The following is a 21,656-nucleotide window of genomic DNA, read 5'->3' on the forward strand; positions in this document are numbered from 1 at the left end:
GCGGTGGCTCACACCTGTAATCCCAGCACTTTGGGAGACCGAGGTGGATGGATCACCTGACATCAGGAGTTTGAGACTAGTCTGGCCAACATGACAAAACCCCATCTCTACTAAAAATACAAAAAATTAGCTGGGTGTGGTGGCAGGTGCCTGTAATCCCAATACTCAGGAGGCTGAGGCAGGGGAATTGCTTGAACCCAGGAGGCGGATGTTGCAGTGAGTCCAGATCACGACATTGCACTCCAGCCTGGGCGACAAGAACAAAACTCCGTCTCGGGGAAAAAAACCACAACTTATTAAAAAAAAAAAAAAAAAGTTAGTGGGCTGTGGTTTGCTGACGCCTGATGTAAGGTCTGATTTTAAAACATGGGGAGATCATAACCAGCTGCCTGTGGAGTGCCCTAAAATCTGAACTGTAGCCTTCTCTTCAGGAGCAGATGAAAGCCATCTGCACTGATTGTCATACAACTGCTTGTTTTAGAGTCGCACTTCCTTGAGATTCATTCTGCCTCTGTTATCTGGTCCTTTTCTGTTAATGCTTAAGCTTTATGCAAATAAAATAAAACAAAAAAAGATTACTGTTTTAAAAATTAAAATGTTGAAATATTTTATTTTAGAGACGGAGTCTTGCTCTGTCGCTCAGGCTTGAGTGCAGTGGCGCGAACTCGACTCACTGCAACCTCCGCCTCCAGGGCTCAAGCAGTTCTCCTGCCTCAGCCTCCCGAGTAGCTGAGATTACAGGAGCCCACCACTGCACTCGGCTAATTTTTGTCTTTTAAGTAGAGATGGGGTTTCACCATCTTGGCCAGGCTGGTCTTAATGTTGTTATGTTGGTTATTTCAGTACCTCCATTGTCTCATTTATAAAGGAGGATCTTGCTCTAAAATTGGATGATTCTATATTCATTTGAGTTATACTTTCTCTCTAGCCTAATCTTTTTCAAGAATGGATGTAAATTCATTGACTTTAGCAGTTATATTGCAGATTTTTTTGTGTTTTTTTACAGCCGAAGTAAACATGAGACCAAAAAACAGTTCAACTTTAAAACCAGTGAAAACTGTTATTACTATTAGGGGAACTGATATAATAGATCTTCTAAAGTAGGTTTTTTCCTTTTTTCTTTTTTTGACTGAGTCTTGCTGTGTCGCCCAGGCTGGAATGCAGTGGTGCCATCTCGGCTCACTGCATCGTCTGCCTCCCAGGTTCAAATGATTCTTCTGCCTCAGCCCCCTGAGTAGCTTAGGATTACAGGCGGGCACCAGCATGCCCAGCTAAGTTTCGTGTTTTTTTAGTAAAGACAGGGTTTCACCATATTGGCCAGGCTGGTCTCGAACTCCTGACCTCAGGTGATCCACCCACGTTGGCCTCCCAAAGTGCTGGGATTACAGGCGTGAGCCACTGTGCCCAGCCTGAAGTATCTTAATCATACAAAGAGGCATTGCCTGAATGTACTAATAGGGAATTTGACAAGCAAACGAGTTATACTTTTTTTTTTTAAAGGTCATATTAAGTGATCTCTAAAATCTAAACATTGTTTTTATTTACACATCTCACACCTATGTTACCTTTATGATTAGCATTGGAATACCGTGAGGGAAGTGGTGAATAGCTTCTTTAATTTAAATCTTCCTTGTGGAAGTTAATCCACAAATCTTCCTTGTGGATGTTATTTAGAAATCCTGCAGTTATACCAGGTGCTGTAGCGCTCTCCTGTAATCCCAGCACTTTGGGAGGCTGAGGCAGGCGGATCACCTGAGGTCAGGAGTTTGAGACCAGCCTGACCAACATGGTGAAACCCTGTTAGTAAACAATACAAAAATTAGCTAGGTGTGGTGGCACAGTCCTAAGAGTCCCAGCTGCTCGGGAGGCTGAAGCAGGAAAATCATTTGAGCCCGGGAGGCGGGCTCGTTTACTATGTTTCTGGCATAGTAAACAGTTTTTTTTTTTTTTTTTTGAGGGGGGCACAGAAATGTTGCAAGTAAACACTATTTTTAAAGGTGGCCTTAAAAAGATCTGCTTACCCCATATATCCATATAACTCTAGTGTTACATAAAATATTTAGCAAGTTTCTGTGACAGGTGCCCAGTAAACACTTTGATTGACTCCTTTTTTGGCATAATAAGGAAATACAGCAATCCTGGGCTTTTTTGAAACCTGAAATTCCTTACAGGCTCTGAATTTGTGGGGTTGAGAGAGTTGCAGGACTGGGCTGTAGCCTATTTCCATACCTGCCTGTATATGCTAATGTGTGTTGATTTGTGGGCATCTGATAGGATGTTGGTCATGAAGCCCCCTTAAAGTGGCACTTGAATTTTTCTCCTTTCTATATTTATCTCATCACATTTTATTTTACTGTTATTTAATCTTAAGATTTATGAAACCTTAATATATCTGTACCTGAATTTTGTCCACTGGAAATAACACTGAAGCATCAATGCAGTCCTTTGAGGACGCTGTTAAGTTTAATGATGTCTGTTTATTTATTTTTTATTTTATTTTTTTGAGACAGTCTCACTCTCGTCTCCTAGGCTGGTGTGCAGTGGTGCAGTCTTGGCTCACTGCAGCCTCGAACTCCTGGCCTCAAGCGGTCCTCCCACCTCACTCTCCCAAGTAGCTGTAATTATAGGCGAGCGCCACCATGTCTGGCTGATTTTTGTGTTTTTTGTAGAGACAGGGTTTTGCCATGTTGCCCAGGCTGGTCTTGCACTCCTAAGCTCAAAACGATCCACCTGCCTGGGCCTCCCAAAGTGCTGAATTATAGGTGTGAGTTGAAAAGTTTAGGTGTTCTTGCTAATCAGTACATTATTTACTTTTGTAATGATGTATTTTCAGAATAACTGCGTAGAATATATTGAGGATGACGAGGAGCACGTGGACATTGAGACTGTAGAAGAGCTCTCAGAGGAAATTAATGTTGCTCACCTGAAGACCACAGTGGCCCACACACAGTCATTCAAACAGCCGTAAGTCTTACTGCTCTTTGGATTGTTGTTTTTGTAGCGTTGTAACCAGAAATAAAATGAAATGTTCTGTTTAGGAGCTCTGGGTAACTGATCTGGTTCCTTCTTCCTCTAGCTTTTTTTCTGATTAGTATAGATGAGGAGAGGAACTAGAATTTGGATAATTTTCTTTGGTCATTGGTAGGAGGCAGTGTGTAAATGTGAATAACATGCTTTTGGAGCCCGATAGACTGGTGTTATAAAATACTAGTTTTGCTAGTTTGTAGGTATTTAACCTTGGGCAAATCTTTAATCTCTCTGAACCTCAGATTCTTTACCTATGAAATGAGGAAAATGCCCCCATTCGAAGTGTTAAATGAGGTAGTATGTACAACTAGCATAATAACGGATATAAATGGACTACTCAACAAAAGTTAGTTTCTTGTATCATTTAAGAATAGGCATTACATTCTAAATTTGGTTACTTTACTAGTTGAACAGATGAGATACAGGTAGGAAAATTTTTCTTCGTATTTCACTGGTGAGATGAAAATGTGGAAGGAATGATGACTTGCTCAGGAAAATTTATTTCATTTTCTGTTTTAGTAAGCCTTATATTGATTATGGATTGGGGTGTGAGAAAGAGTAGGGAAGGAAGATATTTTGTGCCAGACATTGTACTTTTCCTGTCATCTCATTAACTACAATGATATGAAAGTAGCTATGAGCTGAGAAAGAATAATTCTTCGTTCCTACTGATACTGAGAAAGTTGAAGGAGTAGAAAGTAGGACTGATAGTTCTCTTCATTCCGGAGCTGTTTACAGGCTACTTCAGTTACCTACTGGCTAAACTTGAAAGAATTTAAAGCCCTTAAAAACTTAATTAGACTTAATGAGTTTAGCAGTATTGCTGGGATAATGAGTTCTGTATACTAAAACTGAATTTGTAAACAATGGCAACAAACAAAACCTCTAAAAAATATTTGCAATAGTAACAGGAAAACTGCTGTGTGAGAACGTTCTCTGACAAGCTGTGTAAGAGTTTTCTTAGAAAATTGTATTGAAAGACGAAGAGGAATTCAGCAAATGGGGAGAGATAACATGTTAATGGATTGGAATAGTAAAGGGCCAAGAATAACCAACACACAGCACAAAAACCGTAAGGGAACAGATTAAAGTAAAAAACTAAAGATTTAGGCTGGGCGTGGTGGCTCACGCCTGTAATCCCAGCACTTTGGGAGGCCGAGGTGGGCAGATCACCTGAATTCAGGAGTTCAAGACCAGGCTGGCCAACATGATGAAACCCTGACTCTACTAAAAATACACAAATTAGCCGGACTTGTTGGCACACCCCTGTAGTCCCAGCTACTTGGGAGGCTAAGGCAGGAGGATCGCTTGAACCTGGGAGGTGGAGGTTGCAGTGAACTGAGACTGTGCCACTGTACTCCAGCCTGAGAGACAGTGAGACTACATCTCAAAAAAAAAAATAAAATTAAAGATTTAATTAGATTTGTTTAAATTACTTAAATTTAATTAAAAATAAAGGTTAAAAGAATTTAAAAATTCTGTCAGAACACCATGAAAACAGTGAAAAGGCAAACTCAGACTATGAAGAAAGTGTTTGCCATACATATTAACTAACAAAGGATTAATGTCGAGGGTATAAAAAAATTGTTACAAGTCACAAAAGATGACCCAGCAAAAAAGTAAATAATGGATATTAGAGACAGTTGACAGAAGAAGAAACCTAAAAGCCCAGTAAACACATGTACATTTGTTCAACTTCACAAGTAATTAGGGAAATGCAGATAAAACCACAGTGACTTTACCAATTCACACTCATGAGACAGCAAAAATGGAGATTTCTGATAGTACAGTTATCTAGGTTTGGAGCAATGGGAACTCTCATACAGCAAGTGGGAGTGTACATTGTATTACCAGTTTAACAGTTCCTGAACTTGAAGGTGTGCATATCTTTCTTTTGCCTGGCAATTCTGCTCCTATGCCCTAGAAAAATTCACACAAGGGGTCGTGTATGGGACTGTACATTGCAGCATTGTTTGCTATTATGAAGATTTAGAAACAACCTAAATAACTACAAACATTCTGGAAAAAAAAATTCGGGAAAATTCACATTGTGGAATACTATGTAACAGTTAAAACAATTGGAATTAGAACTCTGTGTATCAGCATATATCAGGTGTAATTTATTTGTACTTTTATTTTCAATTTTTTTTTTGTAGAGACGGAGTCTTGCTATGTTGCCCAGGCTAGTTTTGAACTCCTGGCCTCAAGCAGTCCTCCTGCCTTGGCCTCCTAAAGTTCTGGGATTACAGGCATGAGCTACTGTGCCTGGCCTTCAGGTCGAATATTGAATGAAACCAATGAGTTGCAGAAAGATACAGTATAGTATATAATATTTAAAGTAGTACTTTTTTTTTTGTTAAGATATATATATATTTCTAGTAAAACTTACAAAGATGTGCATGGTAAAACTCTGTCTTAGAATGTTTACCTTTGAGAAGGAGGGAAGGGAATGTGGTTGAGTGGACTGCACATAAAACCTGTATTTTTGAGATGTATTATTTCTCAAGCTAGATGGTTCATATGTGGGTGTTCATTATATACTTGGTCCTCCTTCACAGTTGGGAGGGACCAGGTGTATAATGGAAAAGCATGTATCCACAAATATAGAAAGCATGTATTTGTGGATTCACCCAACTGTGGATTGAAAATATCTGGAAGAAGAAAAATTGCATCTGTATTGAACATGTATAGACTTTATTGTCATGTCATTATTCCCTAAACAATACAGTATAACAACTATTTACTTAGTTTTTACATTGTACTAGGTGTTATAAGTAATGTAGGGGTGATTTAAAGTATATGGGAGGAGGTACCTATGTTATATGCAAATACTATACCATTTTATATCAGGGACTTGAGTATTCAAGGATACTGCCGGAAGTTTTGGAACGAGTCTTCCATGGATACTGGAGGATGACTTTAAATTTGTTTATATGGTTTTGTGTATTAAATATTTCATGATTGTACAAAGTAATTTGAAGTTTTAGTGACTATTTGTACACTTTTAGAGAAAATATATAATGTCAAGTAAATAATGTGGCTGTATATCACACCTTGGGAAAAAGAAACTGTTTGTAATTTGGAATGGTTTGGTTGTAGCTGTGAAATATGTCTTAAGATTATTAAATTTCGGTAAGACACTGAAAAATCCTGTCTTTATCCAGGTCGCGTACTCACATCTCTGCAGATGAAAAAGCAGCTGAAAGGAGTCGAAAGGTATTTAGGATATATTTAGTGATAATTACTCATTGAATAAAATTGTTAACATTTATTTTAGGGTTGAAACAACATTAGCTATATTAGCCACGATTTTTTCTCAGGGCTATTTTTGCCAGTGAGTTAATATAATCAGTTTTTTCTCCTTAATGAAATTATACTACTAAGGTCCTTTTTTTCCCCCTTTTAATTCTTCTCCTCAGAGGATAGACTAATTTAGAGTAGTTAAAAATGGATATGAAATTTATGAGAATATATGTGCTTATTTGAAAACTGTTCTTGTAATGGTTTGATGTAAAACAAGCTGCCATTCTTTCTTGCCTGGGCTCATGATTTTCAGTGATTTAAAAAACTATCCTCTGCAAAATGGCTAGCAGTTCAGGGATCCATGAAACAATAAACCTTTAATTTTCTTAATCTTTTTGGTATATATCATAGTAACATAATTAAGCAGGGTTTTCTGTTTTTCCTAACCAACAGTAGGCATGGAGGAGAGTTTGGTTTGTTTAAATTGTTTTCCACTTGTTTTTTTATCTTAATTTAAAAGATTAAAAAAAGTCAATGATGGCTTGGGTTGAAGTAGAGGATGGCATTTGGTTCCTTTAAAAAATCATAGTACAGTTTGGTTTTGATCTGATTGGGGACTCACGATACAATGTATTTGCATGGTTGTAATTATTTGCATATATCATTATATTTGGCTTTTAAAAATTTATTCTGAAGCATTTTTCAGATGTAACAGGAATTTTCATAATAGCTTATTTACGTAATCCATTGTTTTGTACCCAAATAATTATATGCAAATTCTTGCTTCACTTTGCTATATTTAATGTTTATATTGCCTTTCTTTCTGTCTTGTTGGCTCTTTTATTCTCCCATTCTATCTTAATGCATAATAGGTTTAACTTTAGAAAGGCAGTGGCTTTTCCATGAGAGTTTTTGGGTACTGTCAGAGTTATGATTAAGCAAACAGTGTCAGAAAAAGAGACAATTAGAAACGTCAGAGGGAAAAAACACAAAACCAAGAAACTGCACAGGACAGGAAATATTATTCACTTTATATGAGTAGTGTTTATAATGTCATAATAGTTAATGTTGATGTTTTTCAAAAAAAGTTTATAACCTATAATTAAAATATAGAAGACTTAATTTCAGTCTTGAAAAATGTGAGAATACATATGACAAATTGGGAGGTGAGAGAGGGAAGAAGAAATAAAGGGAAGGATACAGGTGCTGATACCCTCATTTTACAAAGTAGAAAGGCAAGATAGATTGTTTATTCTTGACGAAATAAGAAATTAAGGTAGAATTCAAGTTGCTAAGGGATCAGTAGAACAACTAAAAGTAGTGATGTAACTATATTGGAATGATAAGGTGGTATAAGACATGAGAGTGATATGAGCTCAATCCTCTTCTGCATAGCAAGAAGGCAGTAGATAGCATTGAAAATAGAAAAAAAATAAGCTTATGTTACTATTTTTGGTTTAGGATATAGATTTAAGAACTAGAAGAAGCTGCTAAAAGAATTAAAAAGTGATTGTTTCTGAGGATCCAGGTACAAGTTCAGGGCATAGTTGCTTTTCATTATCAGCGTGTGTGTGTGTGTGTGTGTGTGTGTGTGTACAAGTTCAGGGCATAGTTGCTTTTCATTATAAGCGTGTGTGTGTGTGTGTGTGTGTATGTGTGTGTGTGTGTAGATGAAGTCTTACTGTGTTGCCTGTGTTAGTCTCAAACTCCTGGCCTTAAGTGATCCCCTACCTCGGCCTCCAAAAGTGCTGGAGATTACAGATTTCAGCCACTGTGCCTGGCCAGCCTCTTCATATATTTTAAGTCCTATAAACAAAGATTGTAATGGAATAAAAAAGATAGAGAAAGGAGGCCTTAAGCCTTTCTGAGGATCAAGAAGGACTTTCCTGAAAAAGTTTGAGTTTGAAGTGTTAAGTTTTAAATGTTATGGAGGTTTAGGTAAGAGGTGGGATAAGTAATCTAGGTACAGGTAAAAAGCCTGTGTAATGGCAGGGAGGTGTGGGATTGTGTAGCATGTCTTGGGAATTTCTAGCAGATAGGAATGGTTGGAGAGAAAGGGGATTTAGAAGAGTGGCAGTTGATTCTTTACCAGATTGAGGAGGATCTTACAGTATTTTTTGAAAAACAGTTAATGTAATTTGTATCATGAAAACAAGTTTTAGTAATATAATAAATTACATAAGTAAGCTCTTTCAGATCTTCTACGCCTGTAACATACACAATTTCTTCCTTGTTTGAAAATCACTGAAATTTGAACTAAGAGCTGGTAAGATCACTTCAGCATGCATTAGAAATTATACTATTGGCATTGTAAGAGTTAGATTTGAAGGAAAGATAGACTGGTAGTAAGATGACCAATTGAGAGGCTGTTACAACAGTCCAGACAAAAGGTAATGGGTGCCTGAAATAGGGCAGTGTCATTTGGAACAGAATAAGAGGGCCAATTACACGTTCAAGATATTTAGGAGGCAATCTTGTTTGAACAGGCTCCACCAATTCCTCTAAAACTGAAGCCTGATTACTGGAGTGACAAACTACAGAAAGAAGCAGAAGCGTTTGCTTATTATCGCCGGACACACACTGCCAATGAGCGGCGGCGGCGTGGTGAAATGAGAGATCTCTTTGAGAAATTAAAGATCACATTGGGATTACTTCATTCTTCCAAGGTTTCTAAAAGTCTCATTCTTACTCGAGTAAGTGTTCTGTGTAAATGACAATAAGAGCTTGACTAAGAGATTCTTACTGGTGCTATGAGAAAGAGAATCCACTGACATATATAAGGAACATTGAAATAGAGCTACTTAAATGTAACAGTTGAATATGGACTACTGAATGCCCAATAAATCCCTTAGGGGGAAAATCATTATGCTAAGTCACAGGAGCTTTTCATTGAAAGTCAGGTTCTTTTTTTTTTTTTTTTTTTTTTTTTGAATTTTTTGAGACGGAGTTTTGCTCTTGTTGCCTAGGCTGGAGTACAATGGCACGATCTTGGCTCACTGCAACCTTTGCCTCATGGGTTGAAGTGATTCTCCTACCTCAGCCTTCCAAGTAGCTGGGATTTCAGGCATGCACCACCACACCTGGCTAATTTTGTATTTTTAGTAGATCAGTAGTAAAGTTTGTATTTTTGTATTTTTATTAGAGACAGGGTTTCTCTATGTTGGTCAAGCTGGTCTCGAGCTCCCGACCTCCAGTAATCTGCCCACCTCTGCCTCCCAAAGTGCTGGGATTACAGGCATGAGCCACCACACCCAGCCGAAAGTCAGGTTCTTAAATGGGCACAGCTCTCCTTTCTTCAGATAGAGTCAGAAACTCTGGTTAGCCATGTTGACCATGAGACGTAAAGAATGTCTCTTTACGTTGGTGTTCTTGATAGCACTTAGTACAGGTTATCACAGTGTAAAGCATAGCATAAGTAGCATAAGTGATATTTTAATATGCTTAACAGTTGACAGTCATTTTAAAAGAAAATCTGAAATATTCAAGGGAGCAGAAGTTTTAACTTTGTGTGTAGAATATCTAAAGTATTTCATTTAAATTGTTCTTAAGTAGAAGCTGGAAGAGGACAAGATAAGCAGTCATATCCCTCTAGAGCAAAGTTATTTCAGCCAGATTTTGGGTAGACTAGAAGATGATCTTGAAGTTGATTATTAAAATCTAAGCAGAGCACAAGTGTTTTGTATCTCCTTGCAGTAGTGGAATACCTACTACCATTCAGTGATGCTCTTTGGAAATAATCATGGTCACGTTCCTTAAAAGTGTAAGCCAAGGCCGGGCGCGGTGGCTCAAGCCTGTAATCCCAGCACTTTGGGAGGCCGAGACGGGCGGATCACGAGGTCAGGAGATCGAGACCATCCTGGCTAACACAGTGAAACCCCGTCTCTACTAAAAATACAAAAACTTAGCTGGGCGAGGTGGCAGGCGCCTGTAGTCCCAGCTACTCGGGAGGCTGAGGCAGGAGAATGGCGTGAACCCGGGAGGCGGAGCTTGCAGTGAGCTGAGATCCGGCCACTGCACTCCAGCCTGGGTGACAGAGCGAGACTCCGTCTCAAAAAAAAAAAAAAAAAAAAAAAAAAAAAAAAGTGTAAGCCAGAAACCCTCTTACAGTTTAACAAAAAATAATTTCTGAAACATCAACAATTGTTAATGGAATTTAAAAATTCTCTTAAGATGTTAGATTAAGTTTTTTTTTTTTTTCATTAGAGAATTGTGTAGACCTTACCTGTGTTTAAAGAAAGAGTGAATCAATTTTCAATAATACCACTATTTCTATTCTAGGCCTTCAGTGAAATTCAGGGACTAACAGATCAGGCAGACAAATTGATAGGACAGAAAAATCTCCTGACTCGAAAAAGGAATATTCTCATACGGAAAGTATCGTCTCTTTCAGGTGAGATAAGTAAATAATCTCTGGTAAAGAGCATAATTATAGCTTCAGCAAGGAGAAATCCTCAGTAGATCTTTCAGATACTTAATTGAAAGCTTGACTCCCACAGTTCACAGCACAGTTATCCTCTGACTGGGTGGGTTGTTTCTTGTGAATTGTAATCACCTTACTTTCCATAGTTTTTGGGAATATTGTTAAAGCGACTAGATTTCCATTGACTCTGTTTCTCATTATGTGGGGTAATGCAGAAAGTACTAATGTATTGTCTGTCAACCTATAGGTAAGACAGAAGAAGTGGTCCTGAAGAAGCTAGAGTATATTTATGCAAAACAGCAAGCGCTAGAGGCACAAAAAAGAAAAAAGAAGATGGGATCAGATGAGTTTGACATGTCTCCCAGAATTAGCAAACAGCAGGAAGGATCTTCTACATCATCTGTAGATCTTGGACAGATGTTTATAAATAACAGGAGGGGGAAACCTTTGATTCTTTCCAGAAAAAAAGACCAGGCTACAGGTAGGAGGGAGATTCTTTGCTTTCCTTAATGTAGATTTGTATCAGTTGACTTTACTGGACTGACCATCTTCTCTTGTCCACATTTTTAGTTTTGTTTTTTTTTGTTGTTGTTGTTTTGTTTTTTGTTTTTGAGACAGCTCTGTCACCTAGGCTGCAGTGCAGTGACGTGATCTCAGCTCACTGCAACCTCCACCTCCCGGGTTCAAGCGATTATCCTGCCTCAGCCTCCTGAGTAGCTAGAACTACAGTGTGCACCACCATGCCCAGCTAATTTTTTAAATTTTTAGTAGAGATGGGATTTTGCCCTGTTGGCCAGGCTAGTCTCGAACTCTTGACCTCAAGTGATCCACCCACCTCGGCCTCCCAAAGTGCTGGGATTACAGGCATGAGCCACCACACCGAGCCCACAGTTTTAGTTTTAATTAAATGAATTAAAGATGGGTTGTATAAAAAATAGAATATTAGCTACATTAGATTTTGGTTTCTGGTTGTAATACGCACTCATGCAAATCCTGAGAAGTTACCAGTCCTGGTAACATATTAGTCTATAGTCATGTATTTTTAATGAGTAGTTTTTTAAACTTAATCTTTTCAGACTTTATACTTCGTGATTTCCCTACAGTTCTGCTGATGGGTTTAATAAGTTGGGTCTAGCTGAGACCAATAAATGGGAAATTTTTTGTAAAATTTAATTTTGTCAAATCAGGCTATATTTTTCATCAGATCACTTACTAATACATTGCTATTAAGAAACAGTAGGCCAGGCACGGTGGCTTATGCCTTTAATCCCAGAACTTTGGGAGGCTGAGGTTGACAGATCACCTGAGGTCGGGAGTTTGAGACTAGCCTGACCAACATGGAGAAGCCTTGTCTCTACTAAAAATACAAAATTAGCCAGGTGTGGTGGTGCATGCCTGTAATCTCAGCTACTTAGGAGGCTGAGGCAGGAGAATCGCTTGAACCCTGAAGGTGGAGTGTGAGGTTGTGGTGAGCTGAGATCGTGCCATTGCATTCCAGCCTGGGCAACAAGCGCGAAATTCTGTCTCAAAAGAAAAATAAAAAAAAAAGCCAAAGCCAAAGTAAATTGGTCTTAAATTCTTATTACCATCTTGATTTTGGAAGTAAAGCTATATTGATTTTATGTGTTACTTATATTCTTAGAGAATGGTATATCTGGCTGGGCACGGTGGCTCATGCCTGTAATCCCACCACTCAGGGAGGCAGAGGCAGGAGAATTGCTTGCACTCAGGAGTTTGAGACCAGCCTTGGGCAACGTGGTGAAACCCTGTCTCTACTAAAAATACCAAAATTAGCCGGATGTGGTAGTGCACACCTGTAGTCCCAGCTACTTGGGAGGCCGAGGCCGGAGAGTCACTTGAACCTGGGTGGTGGAGGCTGCAGTGAGCCGAGATCACACCACTGTACTCCAGCCTGTGAGACAGAGTGAGACTCCATCTCAAAAAAAAAAAAAAAAGATATATTCTTTTTTACTCTTTGGATGTTTGGATAGCCCAGTGTATGAGCCAGAAAAATCTGGTGTGGGTGTTTTGTTTTGTTTTGAGACAGGGCCCCACTCTGTAGCTCAGGCTGGAATGCAGTGTCTCCCTTGCAGCCTTGATCTCCTGGGCTCAAGCAATTCTCCCACCTTAGCCTTCCTAGTAGCTGGGACCACAGGTGCACACCACCACACCCGCTTAATTAAAAAAAAAATTTTCTTGTGGAGATGGAGATGGGGTCTCACCGTGTTGCCCAGGCTGGTCTTGAACTCCTGGGCTCAAGTGATCTGCCTGCCTCAGCCTCCCAAAGTGCTGGGATTAGAGGCATGAGCCACCACACCCAGCTGTGACTGCCTTTTATCTGTAACTAATTTCTGATCTTTCTTGCAGAAAATACCTCACCCTCGAACACTCCACACACCTCTGCCAATCTTGTGATGACTCCACAAGGGCAATTGCTCACCCTAAAAGGTCCCCTATTCTCAGGACCAGTGGTAACTGTTTCTCCTGATCTCTTAGAATCTGATCTTAAGCCTCAAGTTGCCAGTAGTGCTGTGGCTCTACCAGGTATGTCATAAGTGTTGTCCTCTATGGGAAGTGATAAAGTTATCTCTAGCATCTCACAGTGACCAAGGAAGGCTTTGGATGTGTTCTGTAATGAAAAAGAGCTATTCCGTTGGCATTTGCCTTGGTAAGAGGTGGCCCTATTTTTAGAACATACTTGGCTTGAGTTACGGTACTGTTTGGTGTGTTTTACACCTGGTATTGAGCACCATTTTGTGAACTCTAGTAATTTCTAAGAGGAAGAATAAAAAAGATGTCAGAGGGAAAGGAAGATGTTAAATAATCACGGTCTTAGGTCTTGGTGTTGATAAATATTTGTCAGTTTCTTGTGGTACTCAGAGATGATAACAGTCCTGCATTACGAGCCTCATTCACTTTGAGCACTACTCTGTTTTGGGGCAAAGGGTAAAGTTGAAAGAGAATTCTCACTTGGGTGATTAGGTGATAAAGGTAAAAGGGTCTCTTTAGTAATATTAGGTAAAAGGTAAGGGTCTATTAAGGTAAAAGTGTCTCTTTAGTAATATGAAGATCCTCATTACTTTATTGCTATTGCCAGCCAAAATTCCTTGTCTCTACCTCTTGCCAGACTCACTCTGGAGGACTCATCTTTTCCTGGTTCCCATGCTGCCTCTAGGGCTTCATTTTCTGTGCTAAGTAGCAGTTAATTGGGTGAACAGAATCAAGATGTATTTCTGCCTTAGGACAAGAATTAACTTGGGGGAGCATTTCTATAAAATAGTTAAATGGAACTTTAAAAAATGGTGGAAAGAGCCATTTGGTTGGATTTTAGTTGAGTTTTTTCTTATTGGGTTAGGTCAGTAATTTGAAGAGCTGATACTTCTTTCATCTTGATAAAAGTAGAGTGCTGAATTTAGACTACAACTCCCTAAGATGGTCATATGGTATGACAGAGAGAGAGAGATGCTAACTCTGTAGATCTAAATGAATTTTTCTTTTTTTAATTTTTGTTTTTCAGAAAACGACGACTTATTTATGATGCCACGAATTGTTAATGTGACATCATTGGCCACAGAGGGAGGTTTGGTAGATATGGGTGGCAGCAAATATCCTCATGAAGTTCCTGATGGCAAGCCATCTGACCATCTGAAAGACACCGTCAGGAATGAAGATAATTCCTTAGAGGATAAGAGTAGAATCTCTTCCAGAGGAAACAGAGATGGCAGAGTGATGTTGGGTCCAACGCAGGTTTTTCTGGCAAACAAAGATTCTGTTTATCCACAAATAGTTGACGTTTCCAGTATGCAGAAAGCACAAGAGTTCTTACCTAAAAAGATTTCTGGTGATATGAGAGGGATTCAGTATAAATGGAAAGAGAGTGAATCAAGAGGGGAGAGAGTGAAGTCAAAGGAGTCTTCATTTCATAAATTAAAGATGAAAGATCTCAAGGACTCAAGCATAGAGATGGAACTGAGGAAAGTAACATCAGCTATAGAGGAAGCAGCTCTTGATTCCAGTGAACTGCTAACTAACATGGAAGATGAGGATGATACTGATGAGACACTGACTTCACTGCTCAATGAAATTGCCTTCCTTAATCAACAACTAAATGATGACTCTGTTAGCCTGGCTGAACTACCCAGCTCTATGGATACAGAGTTCCCAGGGGATGCTCGGCGGGCTTTTATCAGTAAGGTTACTTCTGGAAACAGAGCAGCTTTCCAGGTTGAGCACTTGGGAACTGGTTTGAAAGAGTTGCCTGATGTTCAAGGGGAGAGTGACTCTATCAGTCCCCTCCTCTTGCACTTGGAAGATGATGACTTTTCTGAGAATGAAAAACAACTTGCAGAACCAGCCTCTGAACCAGATGTCCTTAAGATTGTTATTGACTCTGAAATAAAGGATTCCCTCCTTTCCAACAAAAAAGCTATTGATGGAGGGAAGAATACTTCTGGCCTCCTTGCAGAGCCTGAAAGTGTGTCCTCACCCCCCACCCTACACATGAAGACTGGCCTGGAGAACAGCAACAGCACAGATACTTTGTGGAGGCCTATGCCAAAGTTGGCCCCTCTAGGTTTAAAAGTAGCTAATCCTTCCAGTGATGCAGATGGTCAGAGTCTCAAGGTGATGCCTTGTTTGGCACCTATAGCTGCCAAAGTTGGGTCAGTTGGACACAAAATGAACTTAACAGGGAATGACCCGGAAGGCCGGGAAAGCAAGGTGATGCCTACATTGGCACCTGTTGTGGCTAAATTGGGCAACTCGGGGGCCTCACCAAGTTCTGCAGGGAAATGAACTTACTTGTCCTTAAGCAGAAGCCAGGCTGTGAGGGGAAACTGATCTCACCTCCTTTCTCTGCAGGCATCTGTTTGTTTGTGTCTTGGAACTTGGATCCTTGACTTGGATGATGCAGTGGATAATGATGGGAGAAAGGGGGTAGGGTGCTGACCCTGGTATTAAGAAGTACTCTGAAATTCTGATCATGTTAAAATGTGTTACCTCACTTGTGGTGCTGGGTCCCCTCATCCTCTCTAAGAAGATGTGATCCATTACTGAACACGAGGTGCCCCTCTTACCCAAGGAATTTATAACAGGACTCTGGCTCCACAGTGGTTTCTAGTTCTTCCCCCACAAGCGAAAGAGCTGTTTGCAACTTTGGAGTTGCTGTGGACTGAACTGTAGCTTGTAGCTGTTGAATTAAGTCTGAAATCTAAGGAATGTGATGGACTTGTGCAAAGGGATCTAGAAGAGATACTTTTTAGTTGATGTTTCAAGAATAGGGAGAGAGAGGATGTGTACCATGGAATACCAAAGTGAAGGACTTTGTGTCATTCAGCAAAATTTTCTTTTTTCATATCCCAAGTAGCTCCCATTCCCTCACCTTTTCAATCAGAATTAACAAATTCAAGCCTTCGGTAAAGTAGGGATGCTTTTAACTTTTACTATTAAGTTAAATATTTTGAGATCTTAAAAAAATAGTAGTTCTCCCTTATTATTTTTGTGGGCATTGAAAAGCTCATTTTGCAGTACCAGGGATTTTTACTGGGAATATATATTTTGGAGGTAGGCATAGAGGGAGCCCTACCCCTTCCACAAATTTCATCACTCAAGAGACGGCTAAAATAAAATGCATTATCCCCCCAGACCAGAGACAGTGGCCAAAATAAAAAATCATGGGGCTGGAAATTTCCCAAATCAAACCAGCCTCCTGGTGCTTGAAGGTTTCATTCACTATTACCTGCACAGGATGTAAAGAAAAGTCACAGTAGGCACTCTTTACCAGGGAAATAAGGCAGTATTTGAATCACAAGATATATTTTTTATCTGCAACCATGGATTCAATGATGTGTAGAGCTTTTTCACTCATTAGCTGTCAGGATATGAAGGACTGACAGTCTGTAAAGATATTTATATTTTTGTATAGTTGTTTTCATAGATTTCTCAAAGGCTGAAGTTTTCAACCTAGAAGATGAGATTTGTATTGAGTATAGAAATGATGTTTCCTATCTAGTTTGTAAATAATCATGGTGCACTTGAGGGGTCTCTTGGAAACTCCTGGGGGCAAGAATCACTATTCTGAAACTGTATAGACTGGGATTTAGCTGCTGCATTTTGCCTTTCTTAAATAATTATATTTTGGAATGTAACCCCTGTTCTGTCTTCATTGACAGGATTTGCTTGTGTTGTTACAACACTAACACAAGAGCTTCCAGTGCCTGGGCCGTGCCTAGGTGATGCTATTTCTTCTATATCTCCTGTCTTGTTTATCCCAAATCCCACTCAGCGTATCTTCAGACCTAGGTTGTGAGACCAACTTTGGATTGGATCTAGCCAGTGAATTACTATTTCCATGGTTGGTTCCCTGTTAACTCTGGTAATCAACAGATTGAAAACGGTGGAAGAACTTCCTCTGCAAATTGCAGTGGGAGCAAATTCTTGTTGGTTTTGTGCTGCTTGCCTTTCTAGATCTGCTCATCAGCACTTAACCTTCCCTCCTCTAAAGGTTACTAAAGAAGCTTGAAGTAGGTAAAGAGTGCTCCTCAGCTTCTCATTATCCTTCCACTCTTTACCCAGCAGATTTCATTCAATGCCTTAGCCAAGGAATCCAGCACCTGTCTCCCCTGCTAATAATTGTCCTTAGAGATGCTAGTACTTTAATTCAGGTATAGCAGTTTCCCATTATTTTCTTGCTTGTCTTTTCCCTACATTTCCTCCTGATTTCCCAAGGCTCTTTTTGTGGCTTTTGAGGGTCAGCCAAGGAGCAGGCAAGTGAGTGAACAATCCTCAGGAAAAGAAGGACCATTTTAGCTTAACACTTCCTTTTTTTTTTTTTTTTTTTAAAGAAGAAAATAGGTAAATAGGTAATGATTCTTGATTGGAGATACTTGACTCTTGATGAGAGTTGTATGAAGATGGAAATGAGGGATGATTCCAGGCGTTTTAGGGGGAAGGCTGCAGATATCATTCTAACCCCCAAGATACTGTGTTCTCAAGACCTCTTAGAGCTAGGTGTTGTCAGGGATAATTTGAGGAGGGCTTAGTCTTCAGAACAATCCTGCAGTCTTGACAGAAATCTAAAATCTCCAAAAACTCCTACCCTTTAACCTTACCCTAGGGGGAACTGATCTATGAATATTACATGTGTGATTATGAAAGGTGAAGTTGAGTGAGAGGAGTTGAGGAACGTGGAAGACAGTGAGCTCTCACCCTAACACTATAAGAAGCATGATCTCAGTAGACCAATAATTCGCCTTTTTATACATCTGTAAATAAATGGAATGTTTTTAAGAATATAATTATGTCAGATTTAGCATTTTCTTTTATATATTAAATATATATATCTTTCCTTTTCTGCTTTCGAAAAGTGACTATTTTTTTAGAAATCTAAGAACAGAAGTTTGGTGATTGAAAGGTAGAATATATAAACCTGAAATAAATCAGTTAAAATAATTAAAGCAGAACTTGGTGTTGGGAGGTTTGTGCCAACTTGGAGTAGAGAAATCTAATTCCCTAAGACATATTCGAGAGAGCTGCCACTGAAGTGGTTTTATCATAGGAATCCTTTCCTTTTCTCAAAGTTTCTGATACGCCATTTGGGGGAGGTTTTTGGTATTCTAATGCTTGTAGCATGTTTTACATGGAGGCTTCAAAATTGTGTGCAACCTGATGGCAAGTATTTGTTTTAGAAGTCATTCTAAAATCATTCTAGTGTCAGTATGAGCAAGGCAGTTTACCTGTTAACCTTGGGGAGTAAAGGTACACAAACACAGTCTTAGTGGTAAAGGACAGTAGGTGTTCTTAAGGGAGGATATGTTAAAGGGTTTGACAGTTAACAAAAATGTTTAAAGGAATCCTTTAGACATCCAACTACTCTTAATCTATTAAGGTCACTAACAGATCAAGTCCAGTTATATAAGCTTCATACAAATTGTTCACTTTGTGTAATTTTATAGTAAATGCAGTAGTTTTTTCCTGGAATTATGAAATCCCTGATGCTAGGCTCTTCCATAACAAGTTTGAAAATGTTTTGAACACACAAGAAAGACAATCCGTGTTATTTTGGGTTTAGTGGTTTAGATAATTTTTTTTCTTTTTCTTTTCCTTTTTTTTTTTTTTTGAGACGGAGTCGCCCAGGCTAGAGTGCAGTGGTGCGATCTCGGCTGACTGCAAGCTCCGCCTCCTGGGTTGACGCCATTCTCCTGCCTCAGCCTCCCGACTAGCTGGGACTACAGGCGCCCGCCACCACGCCTGGCTAATTTTTTTGTATTTTTAGTAGAGACGGGGTTTAACCGTGTTAGCCAGGATGGTCTCAATCTCCTGATCTTGTGATCCGCCTGGCTCAGCCTCCCAAAGTGCTGGGATTACAGGCGTGAGCCTCCGTGCCCGGCCTACTAATGAAATTTTACATGGACACAAATATCTAGGTGCAGAGAAAATTAAGGCTAAGATACTCAGACTCACTGCCAGTTGGAGGAAAAAAATCAGTTAAAATGCATTTTTTTGGAATAGAGGGAAATAATTTGGTAAGTACAACTTTTTATTTGAGGCATAGCTAATATTACATGACTGAGCTGCTCTTACACATAAGTGTTGAGTAGAATAGTGATGGTAGTGCATTAAGAGGATGGGAAGACTATGGGATGAGTTGGAAATTTTGAGACAAATCTAAACTCTACTAATTTCTATTGTAAACTGCTGGTAGAAAAGATAATAGGAAAGCAGTCTTGGAAGTATGGTTTTGAGATCCATTCTGTTTCCAACTGCAATCATTGGTCTCAGCTGTTGCACAGTGCCTTGCATGTAAAGGTGCTCAATAAATATTTGAATTGATGAGCAAATGTTTAGCCTGTTTCCCAGGATCTTATAATTGTACCATATTTGCATGTTATGCCTAGGGTGAATTTTAAAATTTGATCTAATGAGTATAGTGCTAAACAGAACTATTTAACATCTATTCCCAGACATCTAGAATTTCAGAAGCTGGCAAACACTATGTATAGATGTTTAGGACATATAAAAGCAGAATAAAGTGTTAAATAGTGTATGGATGATGAAATACGAAGAGTTAACTGCATTTTGGAGGATTGGGATTGCAAGTAGAGTCTTGAGTCACTTAATGATGGGGATATGTTCTGAGAAATGCAGCTTGGGTGGTTTTGTTCTGCAAACATCATAGAGTAGACTGTACTTACACAAACCTAGATAGTGTCACTTAACCACACACTTAGGCTATGTTGCTCCTAGGCTACAAATCTGTACAGCATGTTACTGCACTGAATATCATAGGCAGTTTTAACACATGGTAAGTGTGTGTCTACACATAGGAAAGGTACAGTAAAAATATGGTATTATAATTTAATGGGATCATGTGGTCATTGAAATGTATACAATGGCTGTAAATCTGAGTGGAGAAAAGTGAATAATGCTTCTGTTCACATTAGACCTGGGACTGTTATTTTCTGAGGAATTCATGAAGAATGGGAATAGCCTATAGCCTATTTCTATATTGGTATCTCAAAGGCAGCATAGTACCTAGACAATAAAAGTTGGACTGAATTGTGAAGAATTAAAAATGTGTGGGCCGGGCGTGGTGGCTCACACCTGTAATCCCAGCATTTTGGGAGGCCAAGGCGGGCAGATCGTGAGCCGGAGATCGAGACCTCCTGGCCAACATGGTGAAACCCTGTCTTTACTAAAAATACAAAAATTAACTGGGCATGGTGGCGCGTGCCTGTAATCCCAGCTACTTGGGAGGCTGAGGCAGGAGAATGGCTTGAACCCGGGAGTCGGAGATTGCAGTGAGCTGAGATCACCACTGCACTCCAGCCTGGCGACAGAGTGAGGCTCTGTTTAAAAAAAAAAAAAAAAAAAGTGTGGCTTTGGCCTAAGACAGAAAGTACCCAGGTTTCAGACTTAAGAAATCCTCATTACACTGCTTTCAGTTGTTTTTCATGAAAGAAATGACCAATGATACTTCGTAAACCATTTACCTGGCCATGAGTGATTAGGTGAGAAAACCGTTAGTGGACACCAGAATGATCTGGAGAGGATTAGGGATGGCTCTTTGGGCACATTTTTACTCTAGTTTAATGCGTGGAGATGGCAGCTGCTGTGGTCTGCAGCATGCAAGTAAAGACACCAGGTGGCACCATTTATTAGCTTTTACTCCCATGGAGAGGTTGCATCATGTAACTAGCAAGAGGTTGAGGGAACCAACTATCTCTTGCATATTGTAGCTAATGGTTCTTGCCTTCCTCCAGACTTGGGAAATAAATGTGAAAATCGTATTTTATGTTTCATAATATTTGCAGTTGCATGGTTGAAGGGAAGAAGGGCACATGTTATTGCCAGTTGGCCTTCCAGGAGATGACATCCATCATCTCCATGTCAACTTGTGGGCTTTACAAATCTCATTTTTAGTATGTGGCTACAGTATACACAAGCACATATGTGCTTTGCCACTTGGCTGTACAAGGCTCACCATTGTACACAAGCAATGAGTTTAGGGGTTCTTCCCTCTTTATCACATGTCTTCTCCACAGGGCTGCAAAAGATCTGGGTAGGGTGAGACAGACAGACCAGTGTAGTATTCCCTTGGGTCCCTTGTCTTTGGCTTAGGCTTTTTCATAAGGTATAATAATTTCTTAGAGGTTCTTCCCTCTTGCAGACACATGTCATCTCCACAGGGATTCAAAAGATCTGGATAGGGTGAGACGGACACACCAGTGTACTATTCCCTTGGGGCCCAAGTCTCTGGGTTAGGCTTTTTCATAATTTCTTATGGTAGTAAGTGGAGAATACAGAGGAAATACATATTTCATGTAACATTTCCGTGTATTCCCTCTGCCTCCAACGACATGAGTTAGAAAAACTACCCCTCGATCTAGTATCAGCAAGCTCGACAGTGACCTCAGCAAGGAACAGCCCTAGAGAAAAGGATTCACAAGTAAATGGAACGAGGAAAGAT

The 21,656-nt window shown here is 39.6% G+C and overlaps 1 protein-coding gene across 16 annotated transcripts in view; it reads left to right on the plus strand.

The window, feature by feature from the left end:
* Positions 1–17,982, plus strand: part of MGA (MAX dimerization protein MGA) — a 168,581-nt gene extending 150,599 nt beyond the window's left edge. For all 16 annotated transcript variants that reach the window (XM_028850767.2, XM_077939142.1, XM_077939135.1 and 13 more), the window contains 7 exons: positions 2,834–2,964; positions 6,192–6,243; positions 8,757–8,963; positions 10,549–10,660; positions 10,938–11,171; positions 13,058–13,234; positions 14,208–17,982. In XM_028850767.2, the coding sequence (XP_028706600.2) occupies positions 2,834–2,964; positions 6,192–6,243; positions 8,757–8,963; positions 10,549–10,660; positions 10,938–11,171; positions 13,058–13,234; positions 14,208–15,484 (2,190 nt within the window). In that variant the 3' untranslated portion in view covers positions 15,485–17,982. The remainder of the gene's footprint in view (positions 1–2,833; positions 2,965–6,191; positions 6,244–8,756; positions 8,964–10,548; positions 10,661–10,937; positions 11,172–13,057; positions 13,235–14,207) is intronic.
* Positions 17,983–21,656: the final 3,674 nt, after the last annotated feature.

Source organism: Macaca mulatta, chromosome 7, assembly GCF_049350105.2.
Source record: "Macaca mulatta isolate MMU2019108-1 chromosome 7, T2T-MMU8v2.0, whole genome shotgun sequence".
In the NCBI taxonomy this organism is placed as follows: domain Eukaryota; kingdom Metazoa; phylum Chordata; class Mammalia; order Primates; family Cercopithecidae; genus Macaca; species Macaca mulatta.